This window comes from Hypanus sabinus, chromosome 21 (genome assembly GCF_030144855.1).
Source record: "Hypanus sabinus isolate sHypSab1 chromosome 21, sHypSab1.hap1, whole genome shotgun sequence".
Taxonomy (NCBI): Eukaryota; Metazoa; Chordata; class Chondrichthyes; order Myliobatiformes; family Dasyatidae; genus Hypanus; species Hypanus sabinus.
Genome location: NC_082726.1, coordinates 49,435,953 through 49,456,974, shown reverse-complemented (window position 1 = coordinate 49,456,974; position 21,022 = coordinate 49,435,953). Strand labels below are relative to the sequence as shown.

The window sequence follows — 21,022 nt, the reverse complement described above, 5'->3', positions numbered from 1 at the left end:
AGAGAATTCAAAACGCAGAGATGCAAAGGGACTTGGGAGTCCTTGTGCAGAATACTCTAAAGGTTAAACTCCAGGCTGAGTCGGTGCTGAAGAAGGTGAATGTAATGTTGGCATCCATTTCTAGAGGTATAGAATTTAAGAGCAGGGATGTGATGTGAGGCTCAGTAACGAACTCGTGAGACCACACTTGGAGTATTGTGTGCAGTTTTGGGCTCCTTATTTTAGAAAGGATATACTGACATTGGAGAGGGTTCAAAGATTTACAAGAATGATTCCAGGAATGAAAGGGTTACTGTAGGAGGAACGTCTGGCAGCTCTTGGAGTGTATTCACTAGAGTTCAGGAGAATGAGGAGGGAATTCATAGAAATGTTCCAAATGTTAAAAGGCCTGAACAGCTTAGATATGGCAAAGGTATTTCCCATGGTAGGGGAGTCTAGCACAATAGGGCACGACTTCAGGATTGAAGGACGTCCATTTAGAATAGAGTTGCAGAGAAATTACTTTAGTCAGAGGGTGGTAAACCTGTGGAATTTGTTGCCACGAGGGGCTGCAGAGGTCAAGTCACTGGGTGCATTTCAGGCAGAGATAAACAGGTTCTTGATAAGCCAGTGCATCAAAGGGTATGGGGAGAAGGCAGGGGAGTGGGGAAGAATGGAAGAATTGGATCAGCCCGTATTTGAATGGCGGAGCAGAGTCAATGGGCCAAATGACCTACTACTGCTCCTATATCTTTTGGTTTTATGGTCCTGTGGAATAATGTGTTAACAAAAAGCACCCAGTGAGTGGCAATTCTGAGGGTGGAAAGCCCTGTTAATGACTGAGCTCTCAGGAGAATCGCCAGACTTATTCAAGCTGACAAGAAGGTGACGGTAACTCAAATAACTAATCCTTCCACTCTTCTACATTGCTCTTTGAACACCTCACTCACTTGAATCTAATCTAAAACGTCTTCCATTTTGATCATTTGTGCGAGGGCTCCCTCTAGAGTGAGATTTTATGAATTACTATGATCATAATAACGCAATTTCATTCAGACTCAATAATTACTTCCACGTTCCTGCTGAAGGTGTTACACCTTTACATTTTTTCAGGAGCATTCACTTATTTCCTGTGGGAGTACAAATGTGGTTATTGCCCAAGGCCATGGCTTGAAGTCGCCTCTAATCTAGTCAGAAACCAGAATTCTATCATTGGATTATGTGCCATTTTAAAAGAGATTATGAAGACCTGTTAGCAAACTCTGCCACAGAATTTAAACCTAAGTTAATCAAGTTACTCTTAAAGGACAAAAAAAAAATCAAAATCAGATTTATGAAGTTCTGACATCATTGCAATCCACGAAAAGAGACAAACAATTTTCAGCATAACAAAACCCCAAACACATCACCCCTGCCAACATCAATCCATTGTATTCGGAGCTCAACTTTCAAAGGTTGCCATCACTGCGATATGTGGCCACAGCCATGCTCTTATGCTTGGACTCTCCCTGTGTAGGTCAAGGTCATTCACCAAAGGACTATTTCACGTGACCACAGATGTGTTTCACCATTTGCTAACCACCACTACATTAGGAAGGTCAGCTTCTCACTGAATTTGCCAAGGAACTATTTGCCTGTGTTGCTTACAGTGCATCTTAACATGGTGTCAAGGGAAGAGGGATTCACCAGAATCACTAATGTCCCATATGTACAGATGACCACTGACTCGATTCACAGAGATTCCCACTGATAGCAGAAATATGCTGACAGGGGCGCTTCCATCAATGGTAGCCATGTGCTTGACACTGCCTTCTATCGATAGCACCCACTTACTGACGGGGGATCCCATTGATAGCACCCACTTACTGACGGGGGATCCCATCGATAGCACTCACTTACTGACTGGGGATCCCATCGATAGCACTCTCTTACCGACAGGGGATCCCATCGATAGCACCCACTTACTGACAGGGGATCCCATCGATAGCACCCACTTACTGACAGGGAATCCCATCGATAGCACTCACTTACTGACAGGGGATCCCATCGATAGCACTCACTTACTGACAGGGAATCCCATCGATAGCACTCACTTACTGACAGGGAATCCCATCGATAGCATCCAGTTACCGACAGGGGATCCCATCAATAGCACCCACTTACCGACAGGGGATTCCATCGACAGCACCCACTTACCGACAGGGGATCACATCGATTGCACGTACTTACCAACAGGGGATCCCATCGATAGCACCCACTTTTCCGACAGGGGATCCCATCGATAGCACCCACTTACCGACAGGGGATCGCATTGACAGCACCCACTTACCGACAGGGGATCCCATCGATAGCACTCGGGTGCTGACACGGGCTTCCATTGAGAACCAAAAACACTTCTTCAACAGGAAAGATTTTTTTTCCTTCTTGGTCCAGATTTTGATTTATTTATCAGATGTACATCGAGACACACAGTGAAATGTGTCATTTGCTTTAATAACCAACACAGTCAAGGATGTGCTGGGCCATACATTTCGGCGCCCTCCCCCCCCCCCCCCCCCCCAGCATGCCCACAAAGTTCAACACTGTATTCAGTACAGAGCTACAGAAGCAACCAGTATAGGACAAAAGAAGACAATGACAGTAAATCAAGCCCCTATCCCACTCTCCCACCCCCTCACACACACAGGCCTCCAACCCCAGGGCCAGTCACCTCTGGGCCTCCAGTCCTTGGCCCTGCACTCTCAGACCCGCAGACATCTGGCCTCCAACTAGTCTTTGTGGATCAGAAGATGCATTTCCCAATGTTTTTGAGAAATAACTGAATGAAAGAAAAATGGAAGGCTCTGTGGGAGGGAAGGTTAAAAGGTCAGCACAACATCACAGGCCGAAGTGCCTGTACTGTTTTATGCTCTAAATACACATAACTCCCTCATTTCTGGCGAGGGGTAATCATAGCAGTGGGTCCTGGAAACAAAAGCTAAGCCTATATGAAGACAAAAGAGATTGCAGGTGTTGGAATCTGGAACAGAAAACACTAGAAGACAAGCAGCAAAGGAAGCAAAAGATGCAAATTGATGTTTTGATTGGGATTCTGCATCAGCTCCTTGATGCACCATCAATAACTCTCGGAGACGTGAGGCGAGAGATAGGCTTTCATTAGCTGGAAGAGAGCACTATCAGCAGCAAGAGACCATCACAGAACATCCTGGAGACTGAGGGAGGAGCAGTGCCTCCAATCGCCTTTATACAGGGGTCTGTGGGAGGAGCCACAGGAGCAGTCAGTGAGGTGGGGGCGTGTCCAGACAGGTATATGTAGTTCACCACACTCCTGCTCTAAGCGCTGTGCCAATTTGGAGAGGATAAAGAATGGCTTCAGGCTGCAGCAAGGCCCTGGTCCTGATGCTAGGCATGATTCACTGCTTGGACAATTTAAATGTGACTTAGATAGACTGGAATGGCGGCATGTCGAGACCGGAGATGAGCTTCAGGCCGATTTTGTTCTGAGACTGTGAGGCTGCCCTGGTTGCTGCGCTTCATGTCTGCGAGCTTCACAGCGATTTGCTCTGCTAGTATGATGAACCGAGACTGAGGCTTTGGGCCTACCCCGGATATTCAGGAGATTCGGATCCATGGACTCGGTTTGGTTCGGAATACTGTTGCTTGCTTCTATCGTTTGGATGATTTGTGTTTTTTCTCTTTCTCTGCGCATTGGGAGAGGTCTTTTTTTAATTGGGTTATTTTGGGTTTCTTGCTTTGTGGCTGCCTGTAAGCAGACAAATCTCAAGGTTGTATAGTTTATACATTCTTTGATAATAATATAAATATGAATGATCTTTATTGTCATTATACATAGATACAATGAAACTCTGTTTGGCTTCCTCTCAGGTAATTAAATAAAACAGTAATAGAAAAACAGTATTAAATAGATAAGTAGCAGAAAATAAGTTGCAGTAGCACCAGAATATCACAGTAATGCACAAAGTGCTGTTAGTGCAAGTATTTGAGTCCTTGTGTGTGCTCACAGTTTCAGTCATTGTTCCGTGGGGGTGGTGTGATGGAGGCCACAGCTCTGGGATAGAAGCTGTTCCCCAGTCTATTTATTCTGGCTTTTAGTGTCCTGAACCTTTTGCTGGACGGCAGTGGGTCAGAACTGTTTGAAGAGAAACTTAAATAGATCCTGTCTAAACATTTACTTGGTTGAATCAGACACTGTAGGAACTTTGAAAAAGTGACTACAGCTTTTCTGGCCAATAACCTGGCGATTTTCTTCCGGTCAAGATGATACCAAGCTGCAATGTTCATCAATGTCATGGCTCAAACTTAGTTTCTTTTAAGTTCCTAAGGATGGTTTTGGTGACAGAACCTGGAGTTAGGGGTCAGGTTAGGGCTTGGGGATGAGGATGAGGGAGAGTTGGAGGTCAGTGGCAGTAAATGAAGACTCAGGGACAGATGTTGGTGTTCAGAGATCATGTCGGAGATCTCCATGTTCAAAGGTCAGCAACCTTGGAATTTGGGTATACAGGTGCTGAGGGTGGACCCTAATGATCCCCAGGTCAGTGAGTCCCAGCTCAGAGGTCCACGTGGGCCTCCCTGCCCTCAGGTCGGCGAACCTCGGGGTGAGAGGTCCATGGAGTCTGAAGGTCAAAGTCCCATAATCAGCAAGTCCTGGGGTTGATACCCAGAGGCTGGTGAAGTCTGGCAGGCAATGACGAAATTCGAAGCTCAGAGGTCTGCGAGTCAGGGGGTAGAAGACTAACGTCAGTGAGTCCTAAGGTAGAAGCTCAAATGTCAAAGTTCCTAGGTCGGCTTTCTGGAGGTCAGAGGTCCAGTGTCTGTAAATCTGGGGCAAAGACTGGAAGTTCAGAAGTGGCCTGTCCTTGTTTGGTGGCCTTTTGAGTGGGAGGATGGGCATGGGGAAGGTTTTGCTATTGTCTTGTTTTCTTTTATTTTGTTGTTCTTGCTGCTTGTGTTGCTCTTTTTAACATTGTGAGTGTATTATGTTGGCCCTGGACTGAAAGGCGACACTTGGGGGCTGGTTCCAGCTCATAGGTGGGTGTGTTGCTAACATAAGTGAAGCAATTCACTGTCTGTTTCGATGCACTTGTGATAACAAAATCAGAATCTGAAACTGCAGCTCGTGTGGCTCTCTTAATTCTCCTTTTGCCATTAAATGAATCCTTTCTAGGTGAGGCCCTGAGAGTTGATGGTGCTCTATCATTGCTAGCCTTCCTCGCCCTCTCTACTTTGACACCACTTTTAACTTTTATTGATACATTTGCTGAATAACAGCAAAGCAATGCAAAGTAATCAGCAGATTAACACAGAAAATAGTGAAGTTCAATGGAAGACTTAGGTAATTAAAAAGCCATCCGTATGTAATTCTGCCACTATATTTCTTCACAATCAATATTCTATTTCAATGCAAAATCACTAGCTTAAAAACACACTGGGTAAATCTTTAACAAAGGGCGGAAGGAAGCCAGATCAATGACCAAAGAGTGGAAAGGGGCTTATCATTAATGAAAGTAAGATAAAGATTAGCTTTATTTGTCACATGCACATCGAAGTGATGTTTGCATCAATGACCAACAGAGTTTGAATATGTGCTGGGGGAAGCCTGCAAGTGTGGCCATGTGTCAGGCACCAACGTAGAATGCCTACATCTCACTAACTCAGATGTTTTTGTTGTGTGGGAGGACCCCGGAGTACTTGAAGGAAAACCCACGCAGTCACGGGGAGAACATACAAACTCTCTAGAGGGAATTGAACACCGTGTCACCCTAATGAGTTGGCAAATCATCATCCAATAGCAGGAGTTAAATCGTTAACCAGTGTCTGGAGTGAGACAAATCAGCTCACAGTGTCCATTCTGACCTTCTGAAAGATGTCCAAAATGCTCCTATCCTAACCGGTTTCCCTAGAGCAAGCTTCAAAACGTTGACTGTGCGGTTCCCATTCACTGCCACTACGCACACAATAATGCTTGAACTTGGAAGAGTTAGACAGTGAGTTTGAATTGTGCAAGGTGCTGTTGGTATGGAGTATATTAGCACTTTCATAATTCCCACATTTGTTATTTCATTATTAATAGAAATGCTTCTGTGCTGTTCCTTCTCCCATCGCTTTATCAAAGTGCTCAGTAGGGAAGCACAATATTGTAAAGGAATATCAAAGTTTTCAATATATCCCACAGAATTTACAGGCAATGGTGATAATCCAGTAGTATGAGGTCATATCTTACCACGCTGTCTAGGATATTTACATTCAATTAATTTTAACAGTGAAGTAATTAAGTAAATCTGGAATATAAAACTAGTGTCTGTAATTGTAATCATAAATGCTTCCAATTTTTGATGGAACTTCTTAAAATCTCTCTCCAATTCGTGGTTCTAAAGGAAAGATTAGCTTTATTTGCCACATGTACCTCAAACCAACAGTGAAATGTGCCATTTGTGTCAATGACCAACACAGTCTGAGGATGAGCTGGGGGCAGCCCACATGTGTCACCATGGCATACCCACAAATCATGACAAAATGACTGATATTTTAAAGTGCCGTCCTAAAATCATATTAGCCATTTCTGTCCTGAGAAAAGTCTCTGGCTACCCACTTGATCTATGCCTCTTATCATTTTGTACACCTCTGTCAAATCACTGCTCATCCTCCTTTGCTCCAAAGAGAAAACCGCAGTTCATTTAACCTTTCTCCATAGGACATGCTCTCTAATCCAGGCATTGTCCAGGTAAGTCTCCTCTGCACCCTCTCTAAAGCTTCCACATCCTTACTATAATGAGGTGCCCAAAACTGAACACAATACCCTAAGTGTGGTCTAAGCAGGGTTTTATAGAGCTGCAATATTACCTCGCAGCATGTTAATAAACTCAATGTACTCCATCCTCACAGGATAACTTTCTCATTCAGGGATCAACATGATAAATCGTCCTTCAGCAGATTCTAAGACAAATACATCTTTCCTTAGGTACAGAGACAAAAATGACATTCTGAACCAGGAGTCATTCAGTATGGTCTCACCCAAACTCTGTACTAATGGCAACTAACCTTCTCCTGTACTTATATCACATCATTTTCCTTTCTAATTGTTTGTCAGTGATTTGCATACAAGGAGACCAAATACTCCTAAATATCACCCTTTATTATTTTTAATAATGCAGTGGATTCCAATTAATTGGGGCACATCAGGACACATTTTGGCCGATTAAGTAGCTGCCCCAATTACCCAGTTTCATGAAAATAGTTGAAAAAGTATTAAAGAAAGACAATTTGCCATTTAACTGAGTAACGAATTATGTATTTAAATAAAATGCATAACAAGTTAAAACACTACCAATGCCACTATAGTACAATAAAACTTTGGATTAGTTCCTGATAGTTGTCGATGGAGGAATTCTTCCAGTGTATGCTGCCGTGTAAGGGATGTGTAAGCAGTGGTAGCACCTCTGGTGTAAGAGCTTGCTGTGTCCATTCCGGGACAGCTCACTTACCTTTGGTTCCCGTCAGACACAGCAAGGTCAAGAGAGTGGAACTGTCCCAGTGCAATGGCTTTTTGACTTAAAAATACTCCTTCATTGGTTTAGAGCATAAGACATGGGAGCAGAATTAGGCCATTCAGCCCATTGAGTCTGCTCCGCCATTCCATCATGGCTGATTCTGGATCCCACTTAACCCCACACACCTGCCTTCTTGCCATAATCTTTGATGCTCTGACCAATCAGGAAACGGTCAACTTCCTCCTTAAATATATGCATAGACTTGGCCTCCACCACAGTCTGTGGCAGAGCATTCCACAGATTTGCTACTCTCCGGCTAAAACAATTCTTCCTTACCTCTGTTCTAATGCGTCACCCCTCAATTTTGAGGCTGTGCCTTCCAGTTCTGGATACCTCCACTATAGGAAACGTCCTCTCCACATCCACCCTATCTAGTCCTACATTCAAACCTACATTCAGTAGGTTTCAGTGAGATCCCCCACATTCTTCTAAATTCCAGTGAGTACAGGCCCAAAACTGCCAAACACTCCTCATATATTAACCCCTTCATTCCCGGAATCGTCCTCGTAAACCTCCTCTGGACTCTCTCCAATGACAACACATTCTTTCTGAAATATGGGGCCCAAAATAGTTGACGATACTCAAGTGCGGCCTGACTAGTGTCTTATAAAGGCTCAGCATTATCTCCTTGCTTTTATATTCTATTTCCCTTGAAATAAATGCCAACATTGCATTTGCCTTCTTTACCACAGACTCAACCTGTAAATTAACCTTCTAGGATTCCAAAGTCCTTCTGCAGCTGTCTGTCCGGATTGGGAGCAGCATCTCCAACACCATCACACTGATCACGGAGGCCCCCCAGGGCTGTGTGCTCAGTCCACTGCTGTTCACTCTGCTGACACATGACACACAGCTCGAACCATATCATCAAGTTCGCCGATGACACGACCGTGGTGGGTCTCATCAGCAAGAATGACGAGTCAGCTTACAGAGTGGAGGTGCAGCGGCTAACGGACTGGTGCAGAGCCGATAACCTGCCTCTGAATGTGAACAAAACAAAAGAGATGGTTGTTGACTTCAGAAGAGCACGGAGCGACCACTCTTTGCTGAGCATCGACGGCTCCTCGGTAGAGATCATTAAGAGCACCAAATTTCTTGGTGTTCACCGGGTGGAGAATCTCACCTGATCCCTCAACACCAGACCCATAGCAAAGAAAGCCCAGCAGCGTCTCTACTTTCTGCGAAGGCTGAGGAAAGTCCATCTCCCACCCCCACCATCCTCATCACATTCTACAGGGGTTGTATTGAGAGCATTCTGAGCAGCTGCATCACTGCCTGGTTCAGAAATTACACCATCTCGGATCACAAGACCCTGCATCGGATAGTGAGGTCAGCTGAGAAGATCATCGGGGTCTCTCTTCCTGCCATCACAGACATTTACACAACACGCTGCATCCACAAAGGAAACAGCATTATGAAGGACCCCATGCACCCCTCATACAATCTCTTCTCCCTTCCTGCTCTCTGGGAAAAGGCTCCAAAGCATTCGGGCTCTCACGACCAGACTATGTAAGTTTCTTCCCCCAAGGTATCAGACTCCTCAATACCCAGAGCCTGGACTGACACCTTGCCCTATTGATTATTTATTGTAATGCATGCACTGTTTTGTGCACTTTATGCAGTCCTGTATAGCTTTCTCTGTTGTTTTTTTTCTAGTTTTTGTATTGTGTCATGTAATACCATGGTCCCGAAAAACGTTGTCTCATTTTTACTATGTACTGTACCAGCAGTTATGGTTGAAATGACAATAAAAGTGACTTGACTTGACATCTGATGTTTGAAACTTCTCCCCATTTAGAGAATAGTTCACACTATTGTTCCTTTTACCTAAATGCATCATGATACATTTCCCAACACTATATTCCATCTGCCACTTTTTTGCCCATTCTTCCGATTTGTTAAGTCCTGCTGCAATTGTGTTGCTTCCTTAGCATTACTTACCTCTATCTTCCTATCATCCGCAAGCTTTGCCACAAAGCCATCAATTCCATTATCCAAATCATTGACAAACAACGTGAAAAGTAGCGGTCCCAATACTGACCCCTGAGGAACACCACTAGTCACTGGCAGCCAACCAGAAAAGGCCCCTCTTATTCCCACACGCTGCCTCCTGCCTGTCAACCATTTCACTATCCATGCCAGTTCCTTTCCTGTAATGCCATAGGATTTCATCTTGTTAAGCAGCCTCATGTGTGGCACCTTATTGAACGACTTCTGAAAATCCATCTAAATTACATCCACCGCCTCTCCTTTGTCCACCCTGCTTGTTACTTCCTCAAAGAACTCTAACAGATGTGTTGGGCAAGATTTCCCTTTACAGAAACTATACTGGCTTTCAAGTACCCCGAAACCTCATCCTTAAAAAGACTCCAACACTTTCCCAACCACTGAGGTTAGGCTAATTGGCTTATAATTTCCTTTCTTTTTCCTTCCTCCCTTCTTAAAGAGTGGAGTGATATTTGCAATGCTCCAGTCCTCCAGGATCATGCCAGAATCAAGTGATTCTTGAAAGATCATAACCAATGCATCTGTTATCTCTTCAGCAGTCTCTCTCAAGACTCTGGGATGAGTTTGCCTCGCACTTATCCCCTCTGTAATAGCAATGGCACTCACTCCTGCTTCTTGACTCTCACAGTCCTCTTCCATACTGGAGACAGATGCAAAGCACCCATGATGTTCATCTGCCATTTTCTTTCTCCCCTGTTACTACCTCACCAGCATTATTTTCCAGTGGTCCAATATCAACTCTCACCTCCCTTTTACTCTTTATATACCTGGAAAGACATTTGGTACCCTGCTTTATATTATTGGTTTGACTGCCCTCGTTTTTAATCTTTTCTCTTCTTATAGCTCTTTTAGTTGCCTTTTGTTGGATCATTAAGTGCTTTCCAATCATCCAACTTCCCAGTCAGTTTTGCTACCTTACGTGTCTTTTCCTTGATTTCCATGGTTTTGACAATTGCATCCTCCAAATCTTCATTTTCGTTGCAACATTCAAGATAATTGTTCTTTTTCTTTTCAAGTCTTTTTATTATTATTATCATTCAAAAATAACACCGGTAAATCAAGGTAACAAACTTACAATGCCTCAAAAAAATGAAATTATCTTAAAGATTGAAAATTTTTGTGAATTAAAAAAAAAGCAAGAAAAGTGAGAAAAAAAAAGAAACCAATTGGGGGTACAACCCCAGAGCCATGTGTCATACAGAAAGCTTCTAAAAATAAACATCAAACCGCCAACAAGAAAGAAAGATATATCAAAAAAAATTTACACTTAAGTGATAATTGTTGATACCTTCAAATTCTCCATAGTTCCTAACTTGTTGAAGTAGTGAAATCGTTTCATTTTCACTCCTGCCCGATTTTGGCATCTCTAAGCCTGAATGCTTGAAACTGCAATGAGCAAAATGATTCTAAATTGTCTTACTGCTTATTTCTCACCAACTATCAGTGATAAAAATCATGGCTTTTTGAATACAAACACATGCAACTGACACTATTTTAAAAACTACAGAATTCATATTCCTGTCCACTTTGGCCATTCCAGGCTACAGAGAAAGTTTGTGGTGGTTTGATTTATTGACATTTTACAGAATGCTGCCTCATGTGGACAGCAATAGGTTGGATAACTTCTGAAACTACGTATTTCATGGAACTGGCAAAAGACAGATTTTGTCTTTAATAAATCTCTTTATAAGAAGAAACTAAGCAATATTACACCTTAAAACATATCTAGATATCACCTCAAAAAACATTAATTGAGAAATTCTGCTGGAAAAATTATCAAAGATAATTTATCCGATTCACATTTAGAAATACATCAAAGATACTACATTTTTCAATGCATGGTATTTTTCCCAGGACTGGAAAATAAAGAACCAGTCTGCATAGGTTTAAGGTGAGAGGGGATATATTTAGTAGGAACCTGAGAGATAACTTTTTAATACAGAGGGTGATATGTATATGGAATGAGCTGCCAGAGGGAGTGGTTGAAGCAGAGACAATAACATTTAAATGATATTTTGGCAGGTACATTGATAATAAAGGTTTAAAGGAACATTAGTCAAATGCAGGCAAATTGGTCTTGGTTAGGTTGCCATCTTGCTTGGCAAGGATAGTTGCGTAATAGGGCATGTTCCATGCTGTATGACTTTTCATACTTGAAACATTCTTCCTCTGTTCATAGGTGCTGACCGGACCACTGAGTATTTCCATATTGCTATTTTTTATTTGAATAAACTATCTAGTCTTAGTCACATCCTTCTTTTGAAAGAAAATGTACTCACCCAAACTTTGAACATTTAAACTGGCAACTAAACAAATTACAAAAATCCTGGTCATATAAAGAGCAATCTAGTTAAGGAGGATTCATGAATTTTTATATTGTACTATAAACATAAATGAAAGGGTTATTAACCTGAAACATTAACCTTTATTTACTTACCACAGATGCTGACTGACCTGCTAAGTATTTACACATTTTATTATCTCAGACCTCCAGCATCTCAGAGCCCACCCAAACAGAAATGTCTTCCAAGAGGAGCATAACCTTGTTATAGTTTGGAGGCTTGTGTGCCCCATTGACCCAGAGAGCTATGTTAGCTGGAGTCAGGGCTTTATGTTTTGGCAGTAGGGTCACTCATGCCTAACAGGTCAAAGGGTAGAGGACAGGCTAAGAGTAGTCCACCAGTTCTCCAGCTTCAGGGTTCAGCTCAACCCTGAGTGGCAAAACAAAATTGATATGGAAATAGCAATGAGGAATTGTTCTACATTTTAGTGCGGCAGTATTTCTGAGTCTCCACCCTGGACTTGTGGGACTGACAGTAGTGAAAACAGAGAAGAAGCTACTGACACAATGAAGGAAGCCATGAACACTGCCAGAAATGGAGGACCCTAAGCGCCAATGGTGTACAGCGACAGGCAGTGAGTACAAAAAATGTACACTTTTGGTTGCATATTTATTTCCTCAGCCCTTGGAACCAGATAAACATGTAGGAGGTAAATTTTCAAAAAGTTGAGGTGTTGAGTTTATTGTCAGATGCACAAGTTCATGTACGCACAGGTGCAGTGACAACTTGCTGAACCTGCAGCAGAATCACGGGCACATAACATCGTATAAGCAGCATTCACAAGGGAAACAAACACAAATTATTCACATTGTTATCAGAATTAGAACGAAAAATTAATTTGCTGATGATACAACTATCGTTGTCAGAATATCAGATGGTGACGAGAGGGTGTACAGGAGCGAGATATATCAGCTAGTTGAGCGCATGAGTGGTGTTGCAGCAACAACCATGCACTCACCCTCAGTAAGACCAAAGAACTGATTATGGACTTCAGAAAAGGCAAGACTGGGGAATACACACCAGTCCTCATAGAGGGATCAGAAGTGGAAAGTGTGAGCAATTTCAAGTTCTTGGGTGTCAATATCTAACCTGGACCCAATATATCGATGCAATTACAAAGAAGGCATGACGGAGACTATATTTAATTCAGAATCTGAGAAGATTTGGTATGTCACCTGAAGCACTTAAATGTCTACAGATGCGCTGTGGAGAGCATTCTAACTGGCTGTGTCACTGTTTGGTGCTGGGTGACTGCACAGGATTGAAATAAATTGTAGAATTAGCCTGCTTCATCATAGGCACTAGCTTCCATAGTATTCAGGGCATCTTCAAGGAGCAATGCCTCAAAAAGGTGTCATCCATCATTAAGGACTCCCATCACCTGAGTCATGCCTTATTCTCATTGCTACCATCAGGAAGGAGGTACAGAAGTCTGAAGGCACATACACAATTCAGGAATAGCTTTTTCCCCTCTGCCATCCGATTTCTGAATGGACATTGAATCTATGAACAGTACCTCACTGCCTTTTAATTTCTGCTTTTGCACTACAGGTACTCATTTAACTACTTAATGTATGTGCTTGCTGTAATTCGTGTTTTTCTATCATTAGGTATTGCATTGTACTGCAGCTACGACAAATTTCACGACATATGCCAGCGATATTAAAAACCTAATTCTGATTTTGAAACCATTTCAGTGCAAAGTGACCAGAGTGGTGATAATGTAGTGATTAAGGTTTTTACGCTGGTTTACGCATCGAATGGTTGAAGGTAATCGTTGATGATGGATTTAGCTTCAATATTTAAAAATATTGAACATCTATCATGCAGTAGTAACGGAGGAACGCAGCGATAAGAGTTCTTCCAGCATTTTGGGTGTGTTACTCTGGATTTCCAGCATCTGCAGAATCCCCTGTCTTTATTTCAAGTAGTTATTACAATAACCACATACCGCACTGTTACCGAACACCCCAAGTTCGCAGCTTTCTAGGAGAAAATGTTACTATTGATGCGTCACGGTTTCCAGGGAGCATGCGCCGCACGAACGTCCCGCATGGGTTCGGATGTTTCCGTCGCTGACTTTGCCGAGCCGATGCCGAACGCACTCGGGTTTTTCCGGCCACGAATGAGACTACTTGCAGAGAACTGACCGTGGCCGTTCAACCCGAAGCCCGGAATGGAAGGAAATCGAGATGAGGCAGAACGCTGTACGGAAATTGGTTTGAACGCGTTGAAACATGGCAACAGGGAGGAGGCACTCAAGTTCTTGCGGAAAGCTCATAAGTTATACCCGACGGATAAAGTTAAAGGTGAGAGTGGTGGCACTACGCGAGAGTGAGGGTAAACTGCGGCCTGCCTAAGCGAACCGGCAAATCAGTGCGCATGTGTCGGAACCGAAATGGATTATAGGAGTTGTGGTTCATTTTGTGTTCGGCGCTGTTGTTCGGTGAACGTGTAGAACTACAACTCTCGAGATGCATCCTGGCACCCCTGAAAACAAGCTCCCCCTTCCAAATAGTATCTCAAGTGTAATTACGGGGCAAAGGGCTGATGATAAATGTAGGCCGTAGATTAAGAGTTGATGCACTTTAAGCTTCAATATAAAAGGAACCCCCTGGTAAATCACGTTTGACCAGTGACATTTAGTCAGTCAATTTATTTTGGATTTAGGATGTAGCTGTCGGTATCCAGAAACACAACTGTTTATAATCTCTTGCTCTAATACTTTCGTCATCTTACTGGCATTATGTACTAAGCTTTGCGAGTGATTTGGGAATGATTGTGATTCAGGTTGTACATGGGGTATAGATGGAATTATTAACCCCTCTCAACAGAGCCACTATGATCATAAAACCCTCGGATGATTGGGATTGGGGGTCCTAGATGCCATCCAGATGTCACTGTGGGTCCTGAAATGTTTATTCTCTAGGTTGTACAATAAAAGGGAAAAACAGGAGCAAAGCACTTAAGGCATTGCCCTTGTTCTTGCGCTGAACATGTTGAAGTGTGACTTAATTCAGTTCAGTCCTCTGAGTCTGTGCCAGCCATCAAGCACCCATTGTTACACGAATTCTCTCCTAACCTCTTTTATTCTCCCCACATTCCTGTAAACATCTTTAGATTCTAATGCTCTGTCGGAAGAATATGCAGCAGCCAATTGATTTACCAATTTACATCTCAAAGACTGCGAGTCTGGGCTGGGGATTGGAGGTTGGAAGTCTACTGGCAGCCTGAGTTAGAGACCTGTCGATGTGTGTGTGCGTGTGTGTGAGTGGGTGGGTGTGAAGGACAACATGGGCTTGTTTTGCTGTTGCCGTTTTCTAGTTGTTGTTTGTGTTGTTCGGCTAGATGTTGTGCGCATGCTATGTTGGCTCCGGAATGCATGGGGACACTTGTGGGCAAATTATGCACTTTACTGTATATTTTGATATACTCTCAGAGGCTACTTTATTAGGTACTCCTGTGCATCTGCTTATTAATGCAAATCTCTAATTAGTCAATCATGTGGCAGCAACTGAACACATAAAGGCATGTTGACATGGTCAAGAGGTTCAGTTGTTTAGACCAAACATCAGAATAGGGAAGACATGTGATCTAAGTGACTTTGACCATGGAATGATTGTTGGTGTCAGATGGGGTGGTTTGAGTATCTCGGAAACTGCTGATCTCATGGGATTTTCACACGCAAGTCTCTCAACATTAAAAAAGGAATGGCACAGAAAACAAAAAAAAATACACAGCCAGTAATCAGCAGTTCTGTGCCTGAAAATACCTTGTTAATGAGGGAGGTGCAGGAGTAGGCCATTCAGTCCTTCTAGCCAGCACCGCCATTCACTGTGATCATGGCTGATCATACACAATCAGTACCCCATTCCTGCCCTCTCCCCATACCCCTTGACCCCGCTATCTATAAGAGCTCTATCTAACTCTCTCTTGAATGCATCCAGAGACTTGGCCTCCACTGCCTTCTGGGGCAGAGCATTCCACATATCCACCACTCTCTGGGTGAAACAGTTTTTCCTCATCTCTGTTCTAAATGGCCTACCACTTATTCTTAAACTGTGGCCTCTAGTTCTGGACTCACCCATCAGCGGGAACATGCTTCCTGCCTCCAGTGTGTCCAATCCCTTAATAATCTTATATGTTTCAATCAGATCCCCTCTCATCCTTCTAAATTCCAGTGTATACAAGCCCAGTCGCTCCAATCTTTCAACATATGACAGTCCTGCCATTCCGGGAATTAACCTTGTGAACCCACGCTGCACTCCCTCAATATCAAGAATGTCCTTCCTCAAATTTGGAGACCAAAACTGCACACAGTACTCCAGGTGGGGTCTCACCAGGGCCCTGTACAGCTGCAGAAGGACCTCTTTACTCCTATACTCAATTCCTCTTGTTATAAAAGCTAGCATGCCATTAGCTTTCTTCACTGCCTGCTGTACCTGCATGCTTGCTTTCATTGATTGATGTACAAGAACACCTAGATCTCGTTGTACTTCCCCTTTTCCTAACTTGACTCCATTTACATAGTAATCTGCTTTCCTGTTCTTGCCACCAAAGTGGATAACCTCGCATTTATCCACATTAAACTGCATCTGCCATACATTTGCCCACTCACCCAACCTGTCCAAGTCACCCTGCATTCTCATAACATCCTCCTGACATTTCACACTGCCACCCAGCTTTGTGTCATCAGCAAATTTGCTAATGTTACTTTTAATCCCTTCATCTAAATCATTAATGTATATTGTAAACAGCTGCGGTCCCAGCACCGAACCTTGCAGTACCCCACTGGTCACAGCCTGCCATTCCGAAAGGGACCCGTTAATCGCTACTCTTTGTTTCCTGTCAGCCAGCCAATTTTCAATCCATGTCAGTACTCTGCCCCCAATACCATGTGCCCTAATTTTGCCCACTAATCTCCTATGTGGGACTTTATCAAAAGCTTTCTGGAAGTCCAGGTACACTACATCCACTGGGAGGTCATAGGAGGATGGCCAGACTGGTTTAAGGTGACAGTAACTTGGATAACTACACGTTACAACAGTGGTGTGCCAAAGAGCATTCCTGAATGCACATCACGTCAACCCTTGAAGCAGATGGATCACAGCAGCAGAAGAACATACAGTCAGTGGCCACTTTATTAGATTAGGGAGGTAGCTGATAAAGTGGCCAGTGTACATGTGATAAGTAAGTGAATGTGAATCTGAACTTACATGATTTTGGGATGAGGTAGCCTTGTTTGGTGGAGGAACAGACAAAATGGGAGCTGTGTAGCTTTGGTTGTAGCGAGGACTAGGCCTCAAGCCTAGAGCTGGCTTGCTGCTGTTGCAGACCAGGTGAGAGAGGTGGAAACATTTACAGCGTGGCGTCCAAGCTTGGCTGGGGTCTATCCTCTCCCCTCGGTGCTGCCCTCTCATGTTCGAGTGGTGGAATGACAGGCTGGATAGTGTGCATGCATGTGTGTACACTGCCAGGAGACTATTATTGCTGGTCATTGTTGTTCAGAGTCTTGGACTATACATATGTTTTTTTTTGAGTGAATATGCTTCTTTACATGCTATTTTGAATTATGTTACTTGCTATTTTTGAATATTTGCTTGCTCTTTTGAATGTTTTACACCTTGGTCGCAGACGAACGCTGTCTTGCTCAGCTGTATCTATGTATGGTTTGAATGATAATTGAACTTGATTTGATTGTTTTGAAACAGGTGTACATAGCGAGAGCATCTGATGTTGCAGTTGAATCCGGATGATTCTACCAGCTGTGCCACTGCTGGTAGAAAAGGTGTTTGGAGCTTGTTGCTTCTGTTTCGAAAAATAAGAGTTTAATAGTATGAGGCCAGCTGACATCACTCTATTGAAGTGATAACTTACACATTCAACAAGTTGTGGGAAAGTTGAGTGCTGTAAGTGCAGGTGGTACATTTGCAATTCAGTAGATGGCTAAAAGAAACTGGGGGTAATTCACAATAAGGTTGTATTATTATAAAATAAGAGCTAGGCCTTTTGTTAGTGAAACAGTTTTCCCCACAGTGCACAATGGAAACCTGGGAACTTGCTTCCCCAAAAGACCACAAATGCTGAGAAAGAGATGGATCTTCAAGGTTGACGTCAATTGATATTTGTTGATGAATGATTATCCACACAGGGATGGTTAATGGATTGAGGAAGTCCACCTCCAGCAATTCATTTAATGTCATCACCATAGAGTCATGGAGCAGTACTGCACAGAAGTGGGCTGATTGTCCCAACTCATCCATGTTGACTGTGATACCTATCTACAGAGAGGCTTTCTAAGCTGACTCAATTCTGTTGAAAGAAATGCTGGCAAGACCTTCAATATTCTCAATAAGTGAAGTGATGCTAGATACTAGTTTTTGATACTTAGCCTTGTATTTGGATTCATTGGAATCATATTGCTAAAAGTGCCACAATTGAGATAGTGTTAACTTTTACTGCTTTTCATTTCATGAAAGGCAAAGTCCAAGACCAACAGCTGGAACTAGGTGCGGTATATGTCCAAGTCAGTATGGTTTATTCATAGTTTGAATTAGAAAATATGGTTTCAAGCTCCCCTGCCAAAATTAAGCATCTTGTTCAAGTGCAGAAACTTCAGATATTTATATGGGACTTAAAATAATTGAACAAACAATTTACACTTGAACCCAGTTGATTATTCTCAGAGGATGGATGGTGGCTCTTGCAAATAATTGATAGAGTTTTGGTATGTAATCTAAAAGTTTGAGTTGTGCCCTCCTGCACTGAAACATTTTGCCTAAGTTTCTTCCTTGTGATTTTTTTCTGTAAACCATATTTAAAAACTTGCTCCAATGCAGTGGGTTTTTTTTGCACCTTTAGTAATCTGCCCAGCTCTTTCAGATTTGGTTGTGCATTTTATCTCTCCCTCCAGGATCAACTTGCTATGTTGTACTTTAAATTAGAATTGTTAGTGATTTGGCAAGGTACAGGATCAAAAACCTGAACTATAACAAATACAGCAGAAATTACTTTGACTACAATTTGCCTACTTCTACGGCACCTTTAATATAATAAAATACATGAAAGCAACGTGCAGCAGGATTAGGTAAGATGGATAAGAATCTAGGCAGAGCGCTGTATACATTAGCACTGACCAAGTTTGATTTCAAAGTTCTTTTCTTTGAGCATGAGCCTACTAATTATGGTGGCTTAAGTCTTTAGTTCCATTATGGCAAGTTGGGAAACTTAATTTATGTTTGGTTACAGAAAATAAACCATAACATCTGTGTATTAAAAGTACTTAAATCAAATTGGTTAACCATTGTCATGGACAGGACCCTGCTGTCTTGACAGAGTTGGGTTATGTGGCTTAAGTTTATTGTCCTCGGGCCATTTGGGATGGTCAAAAAGCATGAATTCTCCAGTGTTACTTGTGAGAACCCAGCCACTTATACCCTCTATCCTTACAGCTCTTGCCTCTTCTATATTTTCCTCTGCCTTATGATATTCCTCTGATATAAGGAATTTCCATAGAACATCTTCTGATCTATTCTCTAATAACTTTTGTATTTTGTGAGGCACCTTGACTTGGAACTCCTTTGTGTTAAATATTTAGCATAAATGCAAGTGATTATTTTTGTGAACTGATCATTGTTAATTATGTCTGTGTCCTTTGAAAATGGTTTCAAATAGATCAGGCAGTTTTGTGTGTGATGAAATCACAAGTGTTATAGTTGGTGGACCTATGGAATTTGCTATTGTATCAATCTTTACACCCAATGATGCAGCAGTGTAGTTAGCTTTTTGTTCAATGATTTCATGCAGTGGTAACACATTAGTCAGAAACTGTTACAATTAATATTGAACTGCTAGTACTTTTTACATTAACTTCTCTAACTTCTGTTAATGCCCCTCCTCCCCTTCTTACCCCATCCCTGACATATTTAGTTGTTTGCCTGTTCTCCATCTCCCTCTGGTGCTCCCCTCTCCTTTCTTTCTCCTGAGGCCTCCCGTCCCATGACCCTTTCCGTTCTCCAGCTCTGTATCACTTTCGCCAATCACCTTTCCAGCTCTTAGCTTCATCCCACCCCCTCCGGTCTTCTCCCTCCTATCATTTTGCATTTCCCCCTCCCCCCACTACTTTCAAATCTCTTACTATCTTTCCTTTCAGTTAGTCCTGACAAGGGTCTCAGCCCGAAACGTCGACAGCGCTTCTCCCTATAGATGCTGCCTGGCCTGCCGCGTTCCACCAGCATTTTGTGTGTGTTGTCTGAATTTCCAGCATCTGCAGATTTCCTCGTGTTTGCTAGTACCTTTGTTCAGTTACTGTTAACCATATGTATCACAGTGCCACAAAGATTGAAACAAGGTATTCAAAACTGACTCCCAGTCCCAATGAAGGATCTAAGTCAGAAACCTCAGCTGTTTATTCCCTTGCATAGATGCTGCCTGACCTGTGAGTTCAGCATTTTCTGTTGTTCTGGATTTCCAGCATTGTGTGAACCCAGTGAAATGCACTGCAATATCAGTTGTTAGATGCAACAACTGCCTACAGTTCAAGTGGCAATCCTAGATTCAGTGGTGCCATTTTTAACAGCTTCAGAAAGAGTCAGAACAGGTCTTTAATTTTGAGTTACTTAGACTGGAGGGCCTCGAATTAGAAGTTTTCCCTTGGTAACAAACTAAATGCACAGTGGCTTAACACATTCAGTGGGACAGAATTTCAGCATCCAAGTTCAACCTGTCTATTTATTGTATTGCTTATTTTAACATGTGCAATCGATCGTTGATTTGCTATCCCCTGGTCATTTTATCCTTGAAAAGGTGTACTGATAAGGTAAAGACTGTTACAAGTAATGAACAGGTTTCATTCTTCTAGTCATGGGTAAATCAGAAAAACATTCTTTCTGGTCATATCATTGTGATGAATGTGTTGTTCCACTGATGATAAGTCTAAACCTGAATGGTATCAAAATGCACTTAAGTCTGAGCAGAAGGAACAATACTAAAAGGAGGGAGCGAGGCTGGCTTGTTCATATGTAGGAGTGTCCATAAGATATAGGAGCAGAATTAGGCCATTCAGCCCATCAAGCCTGCTCTGTCATTCCACCATGGCTGATTTATTATCCCTCTCAACCCCATTCT

At 42.6% G+C, this 21,022-nt stretch overlaps 1 protein-coding gene across 4 annotated transcripts in view; it reads left to right on the top strand.

Moving 5' to 3' along the window:
• The first annotated feature begins 13,958 nt into the window (after positions 1-13,958).
• Positions 13,959-21,022, top strand: part of LOC132379026 (dnaJ homolog subfamily B member 12-like) — a 53,220-nt gene continuing 46,156 nt past the window's right edge. For 2 of the 4 annotated variants that reach the window (XM_059946480.1, XM_059946478.1), the window contains exon 1: positions 13,959-14,205. In XM_059946480.1, coding sequence (XP_059802463.1) covers positions 14,073-14,205 — 133 coding nt within the window. In that variant the 5' untranslated portion in view covers positions 13,959-14,072. The remainder of the gene's footprint in view (positions 14,206-21,022) is intronic. The other 2 variants (XM_059946477.1, XM_059946476.1) reach the window with 2 other exon arrangements.